Source organism: Globicephala melas, chromosome 1 (assembly GCF_963455315.2).
Source record: "Globicephala melas chromosome 1, mGloMel1.2, whole genome shotgun sequence".
NCBI lineage: Eukaryota > Metazoa > Chordata > Mammalia > Artiodactyla > Delphinidae > Globicephala > Globicephala melas.
This window is the reverse complement of record NC_083314.1, coordinates 141,940,105-141,963,172: the sequence shown is the minus strand read 5'-3', so window position 1 is coordinate 141,963,172 and position 23,068 is coordinate 141,940,105. Positions and strand designations below refer to the sequence as shown.

General features: G+C 41.5%; 1 protein-coding gene across 5 annotated transcripts in view; it reads right to left on the bottom strand.

Moving 5' to 3' along the window:
- Window positions 1–23,068, bottom strand: part of USP24 (ubiquitin specific peptidase 24) — a 149,991-nt gene that overhangs the window by 7,866 nt on the left and 119,057 nt on the right. For 4 of the 5 annotated variants that reach the window (XM_030870265.2, XM_060305073.1, XM_070045085.1 and 1 more), the window contains 13 exons: window positions 22,521–22,671; window positions 20,628–20,723; window positions 19,842–19,945; window positions 19,292–19,405; window positions 13,803–13,899; window positions 11,347–11,463; window positions 10,864–10,956; window positions 9,228–9,330; window positions 7,945–8,066; window positions 6,958–7,071; window positions 5,238–5,303; window positions 3,153–3,219; window positions 1,646–1,724 (listed from right to left, as the gene is read on the bottom strand). In XM_030870265.2, coding sequence (XP_030726125.2) covers window positions 1,646–1,724; window positions 3,153–3,219; window positions 5,238–5,303; window positions 6,958–7,071; window positions 7,945–8,066; window positions 9,228–9,330; window positions 10,864–10,956; window positions 11,347–11,463; window positions 13,803–13,899; window positions 19,292–19,405; window positions 19,842–19,945; window positions 20,628–20,723; window positions 22,521–22,671 — 1,323 coding nt within the window. Of the gene's footprint in view, window positions 1–1,645; window positions 1,725–3,152; window positions 3,220–5,237; window positions 5,304–6,957; window positions 7,072–7,944; window positions 8,067–9,227; window positions 9,331–10,863; window positions 10,957–11,346; window positions 11,464–11,974; window positions 12,004–13,802; window positions 13,900–19,291; window positions 19,406–19,841; window positions 19,946–20,627; window positions 20,724–22,520; window positions 22,672–23,068 lie in introns of those variants that run through there. The other variant, XR_009565233.1, reaches the window with a different exon arrangement.

Sequence of the window (23,068 nt, the reverse complement as noted above, 5' to 3'; positions counted from 1 at the left end):
TATATATACACACACACACACACACACACACACACACACACACAATGGAATATTACTCAGCCATAAAAAGAATGAAATATTGCCATTTGCAACAACATACATGGACCTAGAGAATATTATACTTCGTGAAGTTAGACAAAGACAAATATTATATGGTATCATTTATATGTGGAATCTAAAAAATAATACAAATGAATCTATATATAAAACAGAAACAGACTCACAGACATAGAAAACAAACTTATGGTTACCAGGGGAAAGGCATGGGTGGGGAGGATAAATTAGGAGTATGGGATTAACATACAAACTACTATATATACAACAGATGATAAGCAACAAGGATTAACTGTACAGCACAGGGAACTATATTCAATATCTTATAATAATCTATAATGGAAAATAATCTGAAACAAAATATATAACTGAATCACTTTGTTGTACACCTGAAACTAACACAATATTATAAATCAACTATACTTCAATTAAAAAAAAAATAACCTTGGGTTAGCATGCAGTCACTCTGATCTTTTGTTGGCCAACGTACTAAATCGGGAAGCTGAAGTTGCAAACCACTAAGGTTCCTTCTAACATTGAGAACCTTTGCTTTCCAAGGGTCTACTGACAGATGAATAGATAAGCAAAATATAGTATACATATATCTATACTATGGAGTATTATTCAGCCTTAAAAAGAAACGGAATTCTGATACATGCTACGATGTGGATACACCTTGAAGACATCATGATAAGTGAAATAAGCCAGTCATAAAAGGACAAATACTCTATGATTCCATTTATGTGAGGTACCTACGATAGTCAAATTCATGAAGATAAAAAGTAGAACGACGGTTGCCAGGGGCTGGAGGGAGGAGGAATGGAGAGTTATTGTTTAATGGGTACAGTTTCAGTTCTGGAAGATGAAAAAAGTTCTGGAGACTGATGGTGGTGATGGCTGCACTAACAATGTGAGTGTATTTAATGCCACTGAACTGTACACCTAAAAATGGCTAAAATGGTGAATTTTATGTTATGTATATTTTAGCACAATTAAATAAAAAGAAAAAAGAACCTCTGCCTTGAAGTCAGTCAGCCTGTGATCAAGTTCTAGCTCTGACGGCAGGCATGTCACTTAAACCACCTTTGACATGGGACTAATACCAGTACTTAACCTCATAAAGTTGTTGAAAAGGTTAAATGAGAATACAGGCGAAGTATTTAGCATAGTGCCTGGGTTCGTAAGTGTAATTAGCTGTTATATGACTTTGTCTCTTGAGAGACAATTTTGAAAGTGGGGACCTAGAAGCTGACACAGTTGGTAGTTAACTAAAGGTCTCCTGAGTGAAGGTTCATCAACTTTTTGTTGTCGAGGCCCCTAAATCTGCCTTGGACTCCTGCCCTTCCTGCATAAAGCCTGGTGGTTTAGCATTTTTTTTTTCCTTTGGATTACATACGATCTGTTACCTTTAACACTCCCCCTCCACATCTCTTGGAGATCATTTGAATAGTTGTCTGTACCATCCAAGCAAGCATGCCCTGACTGGGTCAGATTTTCTAGGCACTAAAACAAGGCAGATTTTTTTCCTCTGGTCATATTTGACTTGTAACTAAAACACCATTTCCTCATTGCATTTTGAGTCAATACTTACTTCTGAGCAAGAGTTACAAGAAATTTGACACACTGGTAGCAGCGACTGCTGTCCACGTGATTACTGTGGTGCATCAGAGCTGAAGGAACAGAAGAGGAAATTTTAACAATAAAGCACTAAACTGAAAGTGGGTCCAAGTGATGACAGCTCTCTTGTTCTGAAAATTTACAACCAACTATTTTGATAAGCAGATAAGAAACTTAACAAAAACATGGTGGTGCTGACTCAACAGGAGTCCCTAAATTCTAATGGGTAGAAACACTAAGTAGTATTCAAGAAACACACAGGGTGGTGAAAGTTTGACTTTTACAAGAACTGAAAGGAACTAAAATTTATAATGGCTGACAATTCACCTAGAGACCTTCAAAGTTCTCCATCCACCACACTCCTGACAGAGAGTGGTTAGAATACTTTAACTGTGATAAATGGATATGTATGGTAATTGTTCAGTTCAACAAGTATTTTCTGCTCTTCTCTTTTAGCATTTAGAGATAAATTACAGCTGATCCTTAAACAACATGGGTTTGAACTGTGCAGGTCCACTTATATATGATTTTTTTTAAGAAATGCATATAGTACTACACAATTTGTGGTTGGTTGAACACTCAGATGCAGAACTGTGGATACGAAGGGTGGACTCTGGAACTTGAGCGTCTGTGGGGTTTGGTATCCAAGGTGGGTCCTGGAACCAATGCCCTGCGGGTACCCAGGGATGACTGTAATGCCTGGTCCCTGCTCTTGAGCAGTGTGTCCTCTGTAAGTTCCAGAGAGCCCGGGGACTGCCCTGAGCAGAGTACACCATTCCAAAGGGGGTGGCCTAGAATGCTGTAGCTACAGAACCTTTTTAGCATAAATTTCCTTTCTGCAATAAAGAGAGATCCTAAAACTTCTCTAATACATAGCAAAATCTAAAATGACTCAAGTTAACTGGAAACACAGGTGGATGGTGGGAGTTGGATAAGACTATTTTTAACTAATCTTTTCCTAAGAAATAGCTCATTAAAGCCACTTTAGCCTTCTGGAAAAGAAAACTCTGTCAAAAAACTTTTATGAATAGACAATAGAAATTTGGGTGCATTCATACCACAGGTAAAAAAAAAAAAGAATTACATTTCATGAGCTTGACAATATCCTGCGTCTAAGGTTTTAGTTTTTTCCTCCTCAATGGCTACGGAGTGGGATGAATGATTTCTTGCTTAAGTGGACAAACTTTAGCTTGTTGAAGAAAGTCACAGCACCCCCAAATCTTACCTGACCCAGTAAAAGGACCTCAAACTGTGTCTTACTAAAAGTAGGAGAGTGTCCAGGGCGATAAGATCCTCTGGCTCTAATTCTCCTGACTAGAATGAGGGAGCCTAACAGCCCTGACCAGACTTCTCGTGGCTTCCTCACTGATCCACGCCAGGCAGAGCGTGGGGGGCAGACCCCAGGGAGGAGAGACTGGCTGGAACGATGAGCTCTCTGCACGTTTACTGCAGACACTTCTTCATAAGGCAGCCATACTTGCCTAGTAATCCATTTTCTGTCTCAAACACAAATTTGACTCGCTCCACTTGTATGGGATCCTCAATGACCTGGGAGAAGCAGGAAACAAAGGCTGGTAAATGAAGGAAGGAACTTGTGTTACAGCCACTGGTGCCTTTAAAACAAAATAATTCAAGAGATTATATAGTTTCTAACATAACAAAACCAAATACAAACAAATATCAAGTCATTGCTGTATTTCTCAACAATATATTAAATTTTAAACGAAACATGAAAAACTATTACGTAAGTAGTATTTGAAGATACACTTATTTTCTAATACATGTTCTTACCAATAACATCTAGAGTTCTCTGTGAGCTATATGGACGCATATTTCATGATCCCAAGGATAAGAGGTTTATGGTTTACAAAAAATGTGTCGAAGTTTTGATGTAACACATGCTCTGCAAGTTGATGTGGAGGTTTACGCCACGCCAAACGGGCTGGATCTACATCTTACTCTCACTGTACTTCTAATGCCCGGGCACTGAACCGTGCATGGTGCAGTAAACTAAACGGGTCTGCTGTTGAGCAGATGAACAATACGCAGTCCCACCCCAAGGAGCAACAATCTTCCAAAAGCACTAGGACCAGAAGGCGGTAAGGACCAGAAAGACAGACTTCTTAGAAATGGCACCCATGAGGTACTGCCATATTCAAAAGTGTTTATTAAATGCCTACCCTGTGCCAAGGCCTAAGGGACCTAAAGGGAACCCAGGCCCCCCCCCCCCCCGCCCCTCTTTAAAAAGCCCCTGGGCTAGTCTCTCAATGGCTCACGGTCAGTCACCAAATTCTACTGATTCTCTTTCTAAACACCTACTGTTCTGGCCTTTGCTCCCTCTACTCCTGTCTCTCCTTAGTACAAGCCTTGTTATTTCACATTCAGATTACTGCCACAGACTCCTATGTGGTCTTCCAATTCCAACCTTGCTTCCTTCTTTAGTTCATCCTTCAAGACAACTGCCGGAGGAATCTTTCTAAGAAATAAATCAGGTCACATTGCTTTCCTGCTTCAAACCCTCCCATCACCGACGGCAGAAGTTGCTAACTTAAATGTCTACAGAGCCCAAGATGATAAGACACGAGCCACGCGGCAGACAAGAGGAGTGGTGAGGACACTGGGGAACGGGAGTCACTAAACAAGCCTCATCGAGGGGGTGTGCCGCTGCTGTTCTAGGTGATGGGGCATGGAGGAAACGGAGCCAGTGTGGCCAGACTACCTGATTCCTCAAGACAGGCTGGGATCCAGAAAGTAAAAAACAAGACAATTTGCGCCAACTTAAATAGACACGTAGGTGGAACTTGGCCACCAGAGTGCCACCACTGACCTACAGGGAAAAGTCTACACGCACTGGTACCTGAAGCCTTTCCTGGTCTGGTTTGGGCTTCTTCCCCAAGCCATACGAGTTCCCACTCCTTCTAGCTCTACCTCTACAATTCACTGAGCAAACCAGGGGTTTGGTGGAGAGCATGGGATCCAGGGCCAGTCGCTTGGCTCAGATCCTGGCTCTGTCACTTCCTGAACAATGGCCTTGGGCAGCTCACTCCACCTCTCTAAGTTCAGCTTCTAATAAAACTATATTTCACTGATTACAACTGAATTTTAGCCCCTGCTTTTCATATTTCTGAAATTGGGATGTACCCTACGGTGGATTACGTTTCAGTTTTTTGGCTCATGAAGATATCTTCAGTGGTACACAGTCAGTGGTGTCTCAGATTCGAGTGAACTGTAGAGCCAGCCGTTAACCTCTGCCGGTCACAGGGTCACACAAGATCACATCTGAGCTGATCACAGTTTCCTGTCCATGGTGAGGCCTTTGCTCTCTGTACTGTGATCGCCTGTGTACTTGTCTGGCTCCCTCACTAAACTGCAAGTGCCTATGAGGCAGTTTATTATCGCTCACTTCTAAGTCAGTAATGCATGAAAAATGGCTGACATGAAGAGGACGCAGTGAGTACAGACCAAAGGAAAGCAAAGGCAACACAAGGACACACAGTGTTTATTCATGAACACATGCTGACTAGTAAATACCTAAATGCAAGTGAATTAGAACATTTATGACTTACCAACATCTCATGAAGCAGTTGGAACGTATTCTTTAACTCATGGGGTGGAGCTGTTTCTAGTTGGTTCTGAAATATTTTTTAAAAGCATAAAGATTCCAGTAAGTCTTCAGTGGAAAGCACACTGGAGTGGCAACCAACAGTGCTGGATTCCAGCCCTGGTTCCACCACCTCCTGGCTGATATTGGGCAAGTCGTTCCCTTCTCTGCAGCTCAGTTCCCCAAATGCTAAATCTGGGGACTGAAACAAACAACCTCTATGGTCCTCCCACCTGTAACCCTCCTTGATCTTTTACTATGAAATTAGGAAGGAGACAGGAAAAAAAGCAGAAAGGAAGGGAGATAATTTTCAGTCACTAAACAAGCCTAAGTGTATACTTGTATTTCATTTATACACATCCTATTTTGTTGAACATGCTGGCGTAGCTATGAGAATGCAGATGAGAGCGTTCTGAGATCAGCATGCTATGAGTGAAATATATAACAAAATTCAGCGTAGGAAGTGGAAAAATCTACCAAGATACACTAAGTGAAGAAAGCGAGGTTCAGAAAACTCACACTCCTGTGCATTTTAGTAACCTTATACATATGTGTAGTAGGAAAGGATACTGCATTACAACACCGCACTTGCAAGGTGCCAGGTACGGTACTAAGTAAGTGAATGAGGCCTGGAAAGACATACATAACGTGACAATACTGATCCGTGGGGCAGGGTGGAGAGGGGATGAGCCTGGCTGGTGGTGGTCAAGGTGGACTTTGGCCTTGTTTGCACGTTTTAGTTTTTCACCAAGAGAATGCAGTTATATGTCATGCATGTAATTAAAAATTAAAGATTAAAAACAAATAAAAATGCTAGGTGTAGGCTTAAAGGTTTTTCTCATAATCCCCAGCAAGGTAGTAAACAATATGGTTAAGAGCACAGCCCTGGAACCACCCTGCTGATGTTCAAACTCCCACTCTGCTACTTACTGGTTGTGTGACCCTGTGCCTCAGTTTCTTCAATTGCAGAATGGTGATAAAAACATATCTACCTCAAAGGACTTACGGATTTGAGAATTAAGTGAGTTAAACAGGTAATATTCTTGGAACAGTGCTTGGCATCCAATAAGTGCGACATAAATAATTACTACACACTGATCAGAGCTTCATAAATGAACTGCATACATTACTATTTCAGAAGGTGACAAAAATCAATCTACTTTCGATATTTTAGATGCTGCCTGGGGAAATAATCTAAACCTGTAAAATCATTTTACACAATAATGGTCACCACAGCATTATCATTACCTGTAAAATATTATTCTTAATAGTTAAGAATTGAACCCAATGCAAATGTGCATCACTAGGAAGGGAATGGCTAAGTAAATTACGGTACATGAGAGAATGAAATATACTCAGATAACTTTTAATGATATGGAAAATACTTATAAATGTCAAGTGAAAAAAAGGACACAAAATCATAAAGACAATAAAATCCCAATTATGTTAAAATACATGCATAGAAAATAAAAGGGAAATGTATGAGAATATTATAAATGGTCAGATTTTGAGTTCTTTTTTATTCTTCATTTAAAAAAAAACCCAGGAAGTATATACTATTTTTATGATTAGGAAAAACAATTAAGATTATTAAAAGAAACATAGTGCCTGGGAACCAAAGGAATGCTTTCCTAGTGTCTCACCCACAGGCTCTCAGGCTATCACCGGGTTTCCTGAGGTCCTACCTTAATGAAATGCAGCATGGTGAAGGAGAAATGCTCGTTACAGAAACAGCAGTACACCACCATCTCAATGAGCGCCAGCAGTGAGCCTGTCAGCTCTCGCAGAGCAAACATCACCTAGCGAGAGGGCAGAAGAGGAGTGAGCCTTTCTGCTGTCACAGGTTACTGTTGATACGCTGCTTCTGACCTTCACTGAAATCTGCTCAGATTTACGATCACCAACATTGCCTCAAAACAGTCTGAGTCTGTCTGAGAGTTAACACAAGTTGTGCAAATGTGCACCTTTCTCTCGGGAGTCACCTTCATCAGATTTTTAAAGGTAAATCTCCTCCTCCCCCATTAAAATAACCACCGATAGATCCAAAAAATACACAATATTAAGCTTAAAAAAAAAAAAGGAGATATATAGCACAGCACTGTTGATGTAACTAAAAACCAGTATGATTATGTTCACAGTCATATATATGTAAATCAAGTAATGGAAGAAGGACTGGAAGATTACGTTCTCAAGAGGGGGTAGCTCTGGGTGGAAGGGAAAGGGACTCATTGTGGATGGGCCACAATGGGGGTTGTGAGCAGCCCACTTCCATACTCCTGAGGTTGAAAAACCCATGTGCTTCAGAGCTGTAGTGTTCCAGGACCAGGGACACATACAAGAGACTGGGAATAAACTCTCCAATAATAAACTGAATGGCCGTGACTGGGGAGGTGCCATGTACCTAGCTGCTGGGACCTGGAGGGGTAATTAGCTGGGCTGGATCTTGAGGCCCAGTTCTTAGCTGCAGACAGGACTAAGAATATTTAGTCCTTATTTCTTCCTGACACACATACAGGAAATAAAATTATTTGAAATAATCACTTCTCTTAACAATACTCCCCTTCATCAGAGCAACATACAAAATACAACTTATAACAAAAGGCATTTTTCCTCAAAAAGAAGAAAACAGCTAAAACAAAAAGAAAGTGGCTTTAGCAGAATTAAGTACATACCTCTAACAGGTAAGGTTTCCCTTCGGACAGGAACAACAGGGCTTCGACTTCCTCGTGGAGGGGCAGCAGGGGACTCGAGGGGGCAATGCTAATAGGCGGCCGTTGTTTAAACGCACCCGGAGCTTTAGGGGACCAAAGAAAAACCCACTTTACTGGATATTATCACATGAGATCGACTCTACAAGGCAAAGCGATCCCCTCAAGATTCAGACATGCAACCGCTGAGCACCTACAACTGTTCCCTCACAGACATGAGATGGGAGAAAACACTTACCCCTCTCTTTCAATGTATGCCCAGGATGTAGGTGTAAGACCTCTAGACTCCTGGTGATTCCACCCAAGACAATCTTCCAAAGAAGTTAAAATATACAAAGTGCATGGAAAAAAAAAAAAAGCCCAAAGTGCCTCTGAAGAGACCCTGGACAAGGCACTTCTGTTGCTCAATGGCCAATACCACCTGTGCTGTGCAGAATCAACTCACGTGGAAGGGGTTACCCCACATGCTAGAAAAGCAAGGACTCTCACTCTCATTTTCTTTTGCAAACCTTTCTCACTCATGAACGCAGTAGCTTTGCCTCTGTAGATGGGCGAGTCAGAGTTTAGGAAGCATACTCTAGCTCACGACCGTCTGAATGCTCTCCCACGTCCCTTCAGACAGCCAACGGCATTTCCAGATCAGAGGGATGCCCTGTGCTTTTTATCTAGTTTCCTGGTCAGATGACATGAAAACCCTACCACAGGCTCCGAGGTCAGAGGCTTGCATTCCACACTGGCTGCCACGCCCCTGACTAGCGGTGAGACTTTCAGGGGCTACTAGACCTCTCCCTATCTCAGCTTCTGCACACACAGGAGGGGAACTGCCCTCACAGGTTTGCTGAGAGGATTCAACACAACAAACTGCGAGCCCCATGGAAAGGCACAGCACACAGTAAACACTGACTACTTCTCAGCTGCTTTCCTGTATTATCACTGTTACCGTTGCTGTCATGACAAGGCCTAGAAGCAGTGCAGAAACGTACCTTTAACCCTAGTGTGTTGGTAAATACTTCTATGTCCCACCCCAAAGAAATGACTGGCTTGCTCTCGTGAAAAACTAGTAAAATAAGGTGAAGTTTAACGTGGACTGAAACAAAAAACTTTAAGTGTTCCTCAATTAGCCAAATGAGAATCAAGTAACACCCATTTAACTGCCAACGTTGTTACTCTCCACATGTTACACGTGTTACTGACAAACTCACCATCTCTCTGTTTTCCTGATGTATTAAAGACAGGTTAAAGCTTACCAACGTTTCTTTGGGAAGAGACATCTGAGTGCAAGATAAGCAATGCCACTGTGTTGTGAAGGTTCCCAAATTCTCGTGCTTGTGCCGAACTCCATCGACGTATCTGTTGTCAGAGAAAATAAAGTGGATGTTAGTGCTCTGGTTAGAAGGGTGTGTGCGGGTTCCTGATACTTTGAGCCACATTCTTTCTCAATGTGTGACAGTAGGACAGGTCAAAGTCCAAAAAAGTCATGGGTTTTAAGCCAGCTTAAGAGTGGCTTAACGTAGATGTATATTAACTCGTATTCTAAAACAAATCCATTTATGTATTCAATTCAGGTACTGAGAGCTCACCCTGTGCCAGGTAATTTTCCTACACCCAGTATAGTGGGGAAAGCCTGTGAGGCTGGAGGTCTGCAGGCCTGGCTCTCCTCTGCCACTTGCTGCACCACACGGATGTGGGCGAGTTCTCTACCTGACTTCTTTGTGTAAAGACAGAGATAACCTACCTGTTCCGCCCACTTCGTGGTTGTGAGGACCAAATGAAACATGAAAGGTAGAATGTTTTCAAACTCGTGTGCTCCATAAATGCAAAACAATATTAATCATACAACGTAACACCATTAATTAAATCTTATTTAAATTACAATGAATTTAAATCAATCGCCAGTGTCAGTGCAGTCCCTGATAAGGAAAAGCTCGAAGTGAAAAACAGATACTGTAAATCTCAACACAACATCAACACACAGAGCATGTCAGCATTTGTTTCTTTAACACTAGAGTCACAGCGGCAAGGTGGTGTGAGAGGAAGCTGAGAGGAGGCCTAAGTAGCAAGTCTGTCTCCCTGAATAAAGAAAGGAAAGCTTCCCTAGGCAATGCATCACACACAGGGGAAACCAGAGCTTTAGCCCTGTGGCCTTGTCAAGGTTGTCACAAGTCACAACTCTTCTGAGCTGTAATTCTTGCCTGAGAATGGGGAGGAAACTGCCTGTTTTACTGAATTGTGAGTTTCAGAGGTACAGCATGAAAAGTAACCAGTTCCATAAACAGTATTTATCATTACAGCATGTTCACATTTTGTGTATTTTAAATCTATCAAACAGAAGAAATACAATGATTGGAGAAACACACCAATATAGGAACTCCAAACAGGAGACTCATTTTTTGATATATCTGACCCTACTATCACAAAACCACTTCCCTTTCATTTTCTGAATATGAGTATTACATCTGCAGCAACATCGTTCAGCGTGTAATGGTTCAACTTCACATCTGAATCCTGGCCTGTGACCAGCATCCCGTGTAAGCACGTCCGCCAACACAGCCTGCTCACAGCCCCAGAGAGCAAGTGGAGGACCCAATGCCACTATTTCTTGAATGCTTTCGAATCCCCCAGGCAGAACCCATCTTTCCTCCTAGGTCACTCAGCACTTTGCATTTTGAGTGATATCCTAGTTAGTCATTCCCATTGGTTACAGCATTTAGAATAAATTCTATGAGGAGGCTGTAAAAATAACTGAACTCCAAAGAATTTTAAAGGCTATGCAGTACTTATACCTGGACTCTGATGAAATTAATATTTATTCCCTACAAAGAGAAACACTGCGGCTTCCAAAACTGTGGCCACTTCGCTGGGATATATCAAAGTAGGCATTACCTGACTGTTCTGCCGGTTGGCCCCCAGGAGAAAGCTGATCATGTGTCGCAGAGCTGAATGCTTCAGAAGAAGATCTCCGGCCCTAATTCCTTGCTGTCACGAGATATTGAGAATGACAAATTATATTCCTATCCAGACAGAGATCTATTCCAAAAATACAGTTAAATGAGAAGTTTTCAGGGGTCAGTAAGTTTTTAAATGGTATAATTTACATAGAGAAAGTACTTGTTAAAAATCTAACAGCCCTGCGGTGCTGCACAATGGCCCCCAGTTTCAATGCAGACTTCTACTCCAACAGTAAGTAACGATCCCTACGTACACTGGAATTCTTGCAAGTAATATAATTGCACGAATTAAGATTTTTAAGAAGAAACACTCATAAAACCATATCATATAAATCCTATATTGACCAGTCTGAATTTTTTGCACATATAAAATTCCTTTAGACTATCAATCTGCTATATTAGGGAAAAAATCATTTACCTTTTGTACAAAAGTGTTGAACAGGAAAAAGTACTGAGCACAGTTTTTACAATTTTCAGGAACATCTTTATCCAACAGAGCAAGTAGTACCTCCAGTAACTGATGAAGGCTCTTTAACTGATTAGAGGAAAGATGAAATTACATAAAGAAAAAGAGTATAAGACAGACATTTGTAACAGGATTAATCTGAAGTAAATCACCATAAGAACAAAAGGAAAGTCTCATTGATACAATCCAGTCTCAGATTCAGATGGATTTATGCTTTGGAGAGCAAAAACAGAATTATCAATTTGATCTTCCAGGGAAGACTGGTGGAACTGTAGAAATAATTAAAAGAAAAGCCTAGTTTTGTTTCCTAGCTTTCAAACTCAAGGGCACGGTTCTACTGCCTAATCGTCACATTTTCTGCAGAGCCCATTTCTTTCTGTCTCTTAAAAGGCTGGGGGTTTAGAGGTAACATATTTCTGAATCCCTCCCTCCACTATGCTACTTCTTCACATAATCACAGATGCAAAGAATAAAAAACACAGACACAGGCATAGGGGCTAGAAATCAAGCCAATGGAGCAAATGGAGAGCAACAGCCTGACAGAATGACAACGGTAATATCGACTCAACTGTGAACTTACTTGAAAGCCCGCTGACGCCTCATGGAAAGCTTTGAAAAACATTTTATTTGTTTAGAAACCATTTTGGTCATCACATTGCTTCTTCTTTCCCTCCCACCCCAACTGTTTTTGGACAAGTCCCTAGAAATTCATGTGTGATCTGAGAATTAAGACCAGCCTTACTACTCTTTATCAGTTCATTTCCTCTAGAGATGGTTCTCACAGACTTGCGAAATATTCCCATCCATCCTGTCACACTCGTTATATACAGTAAAATCTACCGTTTATGTAGCACTTCATTTCAAAGTACTTTACAATATAAAGTGGGTAGCAAGAGGTACCATTTCCATTATGGGGTAAAATTAGACATAAAATACATCAGCTGGATATCAAGTAGAATTTACTGAGGCAAATGGTTTATGTCCTCCACCACTCCCTTCTCTTTCTCCCCACTGCAGCCCTGCCTTTAGAGGTTGGTGGGATGATGCTCTATGGCCTGACCCCATCTGTAGGGAGACTACACTAAGTCTGCCTTTATCCTTTGTCCGGGTTTGTACATGGGAGGAAGGAGGAGAGTAAGAAGGTCCTTATGTTAAATATCAGAAAACTTCCACAGGGGTACTTCAGGGCAACGGTATCCAAACTGTCCTAGGCTGCTCCCAATGACTTATTTTTAAATATTCTGCAACCAGGTAAGGTTTTGCCAAAAATGGTTCTGCTGTTTAAGCTGATCGAAAGCCAATGCCTTAGAGTAAACCTCCACTTCCTTAGGATCCCTGGAACTGAGAGAGACAGTCTTCCTCTAGGTCCTCCCTGAAGAGTGTATTTGACCTCCTTCTCCATCCTGGATTGAGCGGAGCTCCTGAGCATGTCTGGTCTAACGGTGCACCCCGGCTCAGGACTGCTGAAGGAACTAAGTGCCTGGGTGCCAGGCACTGGGTGTGGATCAAGGGCCTCTTTAAAGGATTGAACAGTAAAGCCAACATCTGAATCTGAAGCAGCAATTCCTAGAATTTGCCTTCAGTTCGTTGAGACACTGCCTCCAGCCAATTTATAAGGAGTTTATAAGGAGCCAATTCGTTCTCAAAACAACATTTTTCAAAGTTTTCCATGTAGTGTCAGCTGTTTGAAACAGCAAACTTGGGAAGTAACTGCTGTATTTGCTAGGACTTCATAACAGACTGAATAATCAGACTCATGTCATTTATGTCCCTAAGACTTAAAATTTGGGGGGACTGAGGATGGTAATAAATACCATGGTTTGTTTTAGCATGTGTGGCATTGTGAACCAGAAGAAAATATGTTACAGAAAACATGGTTAAGAAGAAGAAGAAATTCAGAGGAAAAGGAACAAGGATTAGGGAATAACGGAGATCAAAGAAGGAACTGTTGTGGCCAATGCCCCTGGATGGACGGCACTATTTGGTCTGGCTGCCAGATGAAGGTTCGGATCATGAAAATAACTTAGGAGGGAAGAGACAAAGCCAGGGGTGGCTCAAAATGACTGTCGGTCTAGACTAGAGACTCTAGACTCAGGTTGGTCTTAATGCAGAGAGATCGAACACAAACTCTCAAGAGAAGACTCTGAGAAGGAAGTGCTCTAGACAGAAAATCCTGACACAGACCAAAGCAGATCTGAATTCCTAGCCTACCCTGACATCTGGGATCTGAGGAGAGGAGGACAGAATGCCTTCTAGCCTGGCATTTATCAGGAAGTCAGTGCACAGAACGTGTATTTTATGTGGATAATTACCAGACTCTAATCCTAGGCTTTCTCTCTTATTATGTGCACTTCAAAACATTTGGTAAAAACAGAATGTGTAAATAACATTTAGAAAACAAGACTGACCTTATCCTGATAAAGCAAGGCACTGTCTAGGGTTTTCTCCAGGATGGTGGCCACAGCGACACGTACTTCTCTCACATTGCACTCCAACAAGAAAATCCTAACATAGAGAGAAACGTGGTGTGAAAAAGCAAGATAGATTTCTATAACCCAACCTTCCCAACATGGTCCCACCTACTGTCCAAGAAAAAAATTACTCGAGGATGTCAGTTCAAGTCTCCTGAGAGCGTCAGCACACACAGGCCCTTGTGAGGGAGGAAGGAGGAGAAAAAGGAAAACAAGACCCTTGAACACAGAAAGTGGATTTTTTCCTGTTTCTTCTTCCTTTCTTCCCCTAAGATGAGTATCTGTATAAATGTAAATTCAGACTTCAAGAGATATACAAGCAAAGAACCTAAAATTTTATAAGTTCTGTTCACTCAGGAGTAGTTCTCCCTGGCACCCCTTCAATGTCTCAGAATAAGACACAAGTTCAAAGTTCTGAGTCAACACAGCACCTCCCAATCCCCCTGTGCACCTGGTGTTTCCATCCTTTCACTTTCCTCTCCTCTTCCCTCCCAACGTTTACTTATTACTCAGTCCTCCCAGAAGCATGTGAGGCTGAAAAGGTCCTGCTTCCTTCCTTTCTTCTTCTTCTATGATGATGATGATGATGACGATGACAGCAGTTTTAAGGTTTATCAGCCACGTCCATCATATTTGGCACACCCAGTGTTACACTGGGATACTACACTGCCCGCTGCAAAGGCATGACCCAATCCAATCCTCCACACCACCAGGGCGGTAGAGGCAGCAGCCTCAGATGTGGCGGAGGGCACGGTCAGGCAGAAACACCTGCTCCCTGGCGCCGGGCAGTGGTGGTAACTACCTGAGAGCAACTAGGTAACTGCATGCTTCCCCACAGTCAGCTTTTCTTTCTCTGTTTCACACACACACCCTGACATGACAACCCATGTTATAATCAGCACAGTGAAAACTTACCTATCGTTTCTAATATCTCTTAACAGAAAAGTCTCATTGTTCCATGAGCAAGATTTAATATAACAGAATTTTGATGACCCAAGGCAAAGCTGTCCTGAGGCATTCTTTCAGGTCACAGCAGTGAAAGCTGCTCTGGTCCCTGTCTGAGGGCAGCATTTGCTGACAGCCCTGCCCTCCTTCTCCCCACAGGAAGATGACAGTGGAGTTTTCTGAAGCCACTTCACTTCTGCTCATTGCACGTAACTGTCAATGCTCAGCATTAGCTACCTAATGTGAACCTGACACAAGGCCCTGTTCAACATCCACTAAGATTCTAAGTGGCAACTCCAGGCACGTTTAAAAGATAACAAGTACTCTTGCAATATTTAGCTCTAGATGTCTGATCAGATTTAGGTACAATTCTTCTGGAAAGAATATCTACAGGGGGTGCTCCACATTTCCTATCACAGACATTAGGAAGCATCGTGAGAATGCAAACCCAGAATATGGGCACTTCTACAGGACTAATGACCTGTCTCACGCCAGTTAAATGGCATGACAGAAAAGGTGGTGGGGAAACGGAACAATTACAGATTAAAAGAACCTTAAGAAACATACAAACCAAATGGAGACCAAATGGAGCTCATTTGGAGCCTGATTTGTACAAATTCAATGGTAAAATAACACTTTTGAGACATCTGGGGAAATCTGAACATGGACTGGGTACAGGATGATAGGAAGGAATTACTATCATTTTTGTTTAGAGTGATGATGGTAAAGCACTTACTGTTTTTTTTTTTAAACTTAACCTGTTAGAGATACATGCTGAAAAATTTATAGTGAAATTATATGATGTCTGAAATTTACTTTAAAATATTTCAGAGGATAAAAGAAAAGTATGCATGTGAGCGTGTGTGGGAATTGGGATAAGCAAACAAGACTGGCCAAATGCTGACAACTCAAGCTGGGGATGGGTACAGGAGAGGGTTCGTTATTCTGTCGACTTTAGAGTATGTTTAAAAATTTCCACAATATAAAAAAAAATTTTAAGATGTAAAGTACCCTTCATGTTAGTAGTTTTAATTGCTTTAGATCAATTTGCAAGCATTATTTGCTAATTTAATTTTTTACACTTATAATTACATTTAAAAATTGTCCCCTGAAAGGACTACAGAGGGGCTAATCTGAGAGACAACAGCCTCTTCACATGCACAGTTACTGAGGTATTAGTACAGTGTATGTTTACTTTTTAGTTGTAACGACGACAACTTAAGCTATCTTAAAAGTTCTAAAGAAATAAGTAATTAGAGAAAGGAGAATATTAATTCGATAATGATGAGTAACTGGGCTTTATAAAGAAAGACACAAAATATAATAAACTTTACCAGGAACATTTAGGTTAGGTAATTCACTAGATTCTTTACCATTAGGAATTCAAAGAAACCAACTCATACTACCAAAGGAAGTTACTGTAAATAGAGCTGCAATGAACATTTTGGTACATGACTCTTTTTGAATTATGGTTTTCTCAGGGTATATGTCCAGTAGTGGGATTGCTGGGTCATATGGTAGTTCTATTTGTAGTTTTTTAAGGAACCTCCATACTGCTCTCCATAGTGGCTGTATCAATTTACATTCCCACCAACAGTGCAAGATGGTGCCCTTTTCTCCACACCCTCTCCAGCATTTATTGTTTCTAGATTTTTTCATGATGGCCATTCTGACCGGTGTGAGATGATATGTCATGGTAGTTTTGATTTGCATTTCTCTAATGATTAATGATGTTGAGCATTCTTTCATGTGTTTGTTGGCAATCTGGATATCTTCTTTGGAGAAATGTCTATTTAGGTCTTCTGCCCATTTTTGGATTGGGTTGTTTGTTTTTTTGTTATTGAGCTGCATGAGCTGCTTGTAAATTTTGGAGATTAATCCTTTGTCAGTTACTTTATTTGCAAATATTTTCATTGAAGCTCTATGTACAATAGCCAGGACATGGAAGCAACCTAAGTGTCCAATGGACAGAGAAGATGTGGCACATATGTACAATGGAATATTACTCAGCCACAAATACGAAATTGAGTTATTTGTAGTGACGTGGATGGACCTAGAGTCTGTCATGCAGAGTGAAGTAAGTCAGAAAGAGAAAAACAAATACTGTATGCTAACACATATATATGGAATCTAAGAAAAAAAAAAAAGGTCATGAAGAACGTAGGGGTAAGACAGGAATAAAGACACAGACCTACTAGAGCATGGACTTGAGGATATGGGGAGGGGGAAGGGTAAGCTGTGACAAAGTGAGAGAGTGGCATGGACATATATACACTACCAAACGTAAAATAGATAGCTAGTGGGAAGTAGCCGCATAGCACAGGGAGATCAGCTAGGTGGTTTGTGACCACCTAGAGGGGTGGGATAGGGAGGGTGGGAAGGAGGGAGATGCAAGAGGGAAGAGATATGGGAACATATGTATAGCTGATTCACTTTGTTGTAGAGCAGAAACTAACATGCCATTGTAAAGCAATTATACTCCAATAAAGATGTTAAAAAAAAAACAAAAACAGGGCTTCCCTGGTGGTGCAGTGGTTGAGAATCCGCCTGCCGATGTAGGGGACACAGGTTCGTGCCCCGGTCCGGGAAGATCCCACATGCCGCAGAGCGGCTAGGCCCGTGAGCCATGGCCGCTGAGCCCATGCGTCCGGAGCCTGTGCTCCGCAACGGGAGAGGCCACAACAGTGAGAGGCCCACGTACCGCAAAAACAAAAAAAAAACAAAAAAAAAACAAAGGAAGTTACTGAGTTTCTCTGGAGATATTTAAGAGCGAGCCTGCTTGATGGTAAACTAAATATTTTGCCATGTTCCTTTCAAATGGATGATGATTCTATGACGTTCTACTGCTTAACACAATACTCAGGAGTCCTAATGGGAAGATATTTTGGAATTAAGCTGGAAAAATGGATGAAAGGTTATTTTTAATGCAAACTCTAAAGGGACAGGCAAAAACACTTCAAAGAAATGTTTATCTGTTCTCTCTTTATGAACTGTATGCATGTATTCATGCACAAATACCTGAGCACTTAATGCAAGGAACCAAACGGAGTAGCTTCTGCCCGTCAGGAAGCTGAAGTTTAGTGGAGGAGACAGAGCAAACAATAGGGCAGACCTACTTTAAATTGGGTGGCCCTTGCCATCTGATGGATGAGAAGGCGCTTTCTATGCAAAGAGTAGAGGGGAGACTTTCAAATGGAGGGAATAACTAGCAAAAAGGTCTTTAGGCAGGACAAAAAGCTTCGTGTGTTCAAGGAATCAACAATCAGGTGAATGATATGCCAGGTGGAAAGTGAAACACACAGGCAAAGCCCACACTCAAGTGAGGCCTTTTGTATTACATTATGGCAAAGATGTTGGATTTTATTATAAGTGCAGTGAGAATCCACTGAAGAATTTTTAAGCAGAGAAGTAACATAATCTAATTTGTTTCAAAAGAACCCTTTTGTTGCTCTATGAGGTACACTGGAGGAGGCAGAGGTGGAGATACCAAGCAGGCCAGTGAATGAATGTCTGAAGCTCAGACCTCAAGATGAAGGGGATACGGGACCAGGAGTTTCAATTAGATCTTAACTTGCCGCCGCACGAGGATCTCCCTGTGGGAAGGGACTTGCATTTCTGAATTCCTTGTTGTCTGTTTTAAGTTGAGAGATACCAGAGCGTATTTGCATGATGACAGAAGTGACCCAATAGAAAACTCTGGAAGGTAAAGACGCCAACTTCCTTGAGAAGCTTTGCTCATGTAGAGAGATTCACTTTGAGAGGAGAGAGGATGCTTCCTCCATTATATCGGGAGGAAAGGAGAAGATGGGAACAGACTGGTTGGTGTGCAGCTTGGGGCGGGGCGGGGGGCTTCACCTGTGCTGGGGTGAAGGCTGAGGCAAGGCCACTGGCTAGCAGCGGGTGAGCCCGCTCGGCACGCCCGAGAGGCGTGGGGCAAGCTGCGGCAGAGGGAGGGGAGCGGCCACTGGGGATAAAGCAGCCTGGCCACTGACAGATCAAGGTGCTCGCTGAGTCCCCCACATCGATGCTGAACTCTCCGAGGATAAGAGAATAAGGAGCAAGGTGTAAACATTCACAGTGATCGGACCTTCTTGAAAAATCCAATTACTTTTGTATTATAGATATGTAGGTAAATACGATCGTGGTATATTTGCCACACTATCATGCTATCAAAAACTTTTTGAAAAATAATATTTTAGCCAGGATCCAAACACATTAGCAATATTGTGGTCTTACTGTATAACCCAGGATGGCTGATCTTTACCTGCCACCAGACTGTGAGTCCGAGGGAAGAGATTTGTATTTTGGAATCCCCTGAGCAACAGCCGTTGCCTGTGAGTGCCTGGTTACCTGCTTAGAATTGATTCCAACCAGAAAAAGAATTTCAAGTTGAAATAAAAAGAGTTACGAGAAGCTTCAGCTCTAAATCACTGGAAGAGACACACATTTCTTTTAACTGAAAGATACTGACTGACACTTACTTTATCAATTCTCGTCCTTCAGAACTAATAAAATATTCAACCAGCCACTGACAAGCATCAAAACTTTTTGAAAGTAATGCTTCAATAGTGGCAATCCATTCTTCAGTGTCAACCCTTTAAAAAAGCAAAGACAGCGATGTTAGACAGCCAGCAAATAACTCCATGGAGTGTTGCTCATTTTTTTTTATTTAAAAAAAATTTTTTTTTGGGGGGCGGGGTGGAGGATAAGTTATGTACTCAATGACTGCTGGACTAACATGGATAGTCTCAGTTCAAGCCCCATATCTGGATATGACTTTTCCCAATTTCTAAAGATATATAGCATTTACACCACAGTTCTTTTTCTGTTTTATCCATCTTTCCTACTGAATTAGAAATACCTTAAAAATAGGAACCCATATTTTAATCATCTGGGTGTATTAGGTAGTTGCCTTCAACTACCTAAAACAATGTTTTGAATTTAATTTTAAGTGTTTGAATTTATAAATTCAACTTTAATTTAATTAATGCCTTTTGTCACAATAGACTATCAAAATGTGTCACCTCTTACCTGAGTTTTTTCTTTGTCCGTAGATAAGTTTGAAAAAGGAACTGAATGGCAAGCTGTAAGCTCACCTTTGCCATGCAAGGATAGTACGGATGCTTTAATTTAGTCTACAAGAGAGAGAGAAAAAAGACAGGCTATTTTTCACAGAAGTTTTATAGATTATTATGCATTGTTATGGACTGAATAATGAGATACATATAAAATAAAGTTAAATACTAGTAAGAAAGATCCAGCCAGTTCATAATAGAAAATGTTGCAGTTAAATTTTAAAAAGATTAAGAAAAGATATCTCCTTCATTTCTTTTATGAAGCCTTCTCAAAATAGAGCCTTTAGACCACAGCGTGTTAATTAAGCTACCAACAGACTAAGAAAGTCTTCCCCTTACTGGCAAACTGTGATCACGGTGCTCAAGAAAAAGAAGCACTTAGAAGCTGATCTTGAGTCTGGTAACATCTGATTACGAATTGGGAATAATTAATCTCCTCATAGCCCAATATCCGTTTACATCACCTATGGCTACTCTTAAATTTTTTATAAAATATAACAAGAGCACTTAAAAAAGCCAGTAAGTAGAAACCCACATTCATTCACAATCTGTATTATATATTCTGAATACTGCCTGTATTTTAATATCACCCATTAAGTGACACATTTGTGGGAATTTTTTTTGGCATTTAATCTAAATGCTAACAAGTGAGAGTGACGGTGAGTCACTGAATGCTTTAGGGGAAAGATATTTAACTATGATCCTTTCTAATTTGTTTAGTAACAATCCAACTAGTACTTACAGCATTCAATGATGCTAAAGACAAAACAAAACTGAAATAATCACTACTGTACACATCTCTATTCTTCATAAACTTGAGGTTTTCATCTCTCACCATCTATAAAAGAAAATTGGTAATTATTTTTAAGAAACAGGGTAAATTATTCAGTATGGAGAAGACATTTTTACTGATATGTTAGGTAAAATGGGTTCATAAAAACACTTCTCTCAAGCCTTCAAATTTTTAAAAAGGAGAGAGGAAAAACTTCCTTTCAAAGATAAGAAGTTGTGGGCTTCCCTGGTGGCGCAGTGGTTGAGGGTCTGCCTGCCAGTGCAGGGGACATGGGTTCGAGCCCTGGTCTGGGAGGATCCCACATGCCGCGGAGCGACTGGGCCCCTGAGCCACGGTTACTGAGCCTGCGCGTCTGGAGCCTGTGCTCCGCAGCGGGAGAGGCCGCGATGGTGGGAGGCCCGCGCACCGTGATGAAGAGTGGCCCCCGCTTGCCGCAACTAGAGGAAGCCCCCGCACAGAAGCGAAGACCCAACACAGCCAAAAATAAATAAATAAATAAATTTAAAAAGATAAGAAGTTGTAAAAAGGTGAATTATGATTCATTAAACCAAATTCTTCTGGGAAATTCAGAAAGACCACCATGTGAAGAACAACTGAATTCTAACCTGTTAATCTGAGTGGAAAGGGACAATGAGAGCTTTCCCAAGTACAACCAACCCCATGCTCTCTGTGTATCAGATGCTCAATTCTCTCTCTCTCTCTCTCTCTCTCTCAATCAAAGATTCCATATTTTTCTTAAATCTTTTGATTCTGGCTACTTAGCTTTTGATTACTTAGTGTATAAAGTCTGGACTGGGCAGCTGGACAGTCTGAATTTAAATCCTGGCTCTGTGACATTGGCAGATCATTTCTCTTTTCTAAGCCTTTTCTCCTTTTCATCTGAAAAATGGGAATAAAACCTGGTACTCCACGAGAGTGTTTTAAGAATTAGGGATTTGTTTAAGCATGTAGAACAGAGCAGGTATTCAATAACTAACAGTCATCACTGTTATATTAGTTTTACCCAAAGGTTATGAACCTTAACTTATTTTTCTCTCCAGATTCAATAAATTAATTTCAGCAATATGTTTCTGCACTGCCCACTCCCTCCCTCTTTTTTTTTTTTTTAAGATGTTGGGGGTAGGAGTTTATTAATTAATTAATTTATTTTTGCTGTGTTGGGTCTTCATTTCTGTGTGAGGGCTTTCTCTAGTTGTGGCAAGCGGGGGCCACTCTTCATCGCGGTGCGCGGGCCTCTCACTATCGCGGCCTCTCTTGTTGCAGAGCGCAGGCTCCAGACGCGCAGGCTCAGCAGTTGTGGCTCACGGGCCTAGTTGCTCCGCGGCATGTGGGATCCTCCCAGACCAGGGCTCGAACCCGTGTCCCCTGCATTAGCAGGCAGATTCTCAACCACTGTGCCACCAGGGAAGCCCCCTCCCCCTTGTTTATGTGGGGCATCACACAGCAGGTCAGTGACAGCCCTGGCCAATCTTGAGTCTGTTGCCACCTCTGCGACAAGGTGGGTCAGAAGACGTGGCGCTAGAGGTACAACTACGTCCACAAGAAGGCTGGCAGGAGTAGTTCTGGACCCACGAGATAGATTTTGACATTTATCTGGATTTTATCCCTTAGAACTTTTTTTTTGCGGTACACGGGCCTCTCACTGTTGTGGCCTCTCCCATTGCGGAGCACAGGCTCCGGACGCACAGGCTCAGCGGCCATGGCTCACAGGCCCAGCCGCTCCGCGGCATGTGGGATCTTCCCAGACCGGGGCACGAACCCGTGTCCCCTGCATCGGCAGGCAGACCCTCAACCACTGCAACACCAGGGAAGCCCCCTTAGAACTTTTTATACAGTTCTTACCTGGTATATGCGAACAGGCATCTTTTCCACAAAGAGTCCTTTCTTCTCACCCTTTTTAACCAGCTTGGTTAGAATAGAGAGCCGGTCATTGTTAGGCCTATGGGGCCGAGGAGATGACTGAGGTGAAATTTCTGGTGAAGATGGTGCTGACCTAAGAGATGGAATCAGAAAAGTGTTTGTCTAGAATAAAACAGCTATTGTTTTAGTAGTTTGCTACAACCGGATAAACTTAACATAAACAAGGTATTAGACTTAAACTGTATACTTTCCTGATCTAATGTATTAAAATGCAAATTCACAGAAAACAGGACCTTTAAAAAAACTTTTCAGACAGTGCTGGTATAGTACTTATTGGGTTGGCCAAAAGGTTGGTTCGTTTTTTTTCCATAAGATGGCTCTAGTAGCACTTGGTTGTCTTTAATTTCATTCAGAACAATTTTATTAGACTGTATGTGACAGCTGTCAGATCAGAGTGCATTAAAAAAAGACTTATCAAAATTGGTGAAAATTTTTGTGTAGCCATTTTAATATTGAAGATGGAAGAAAAA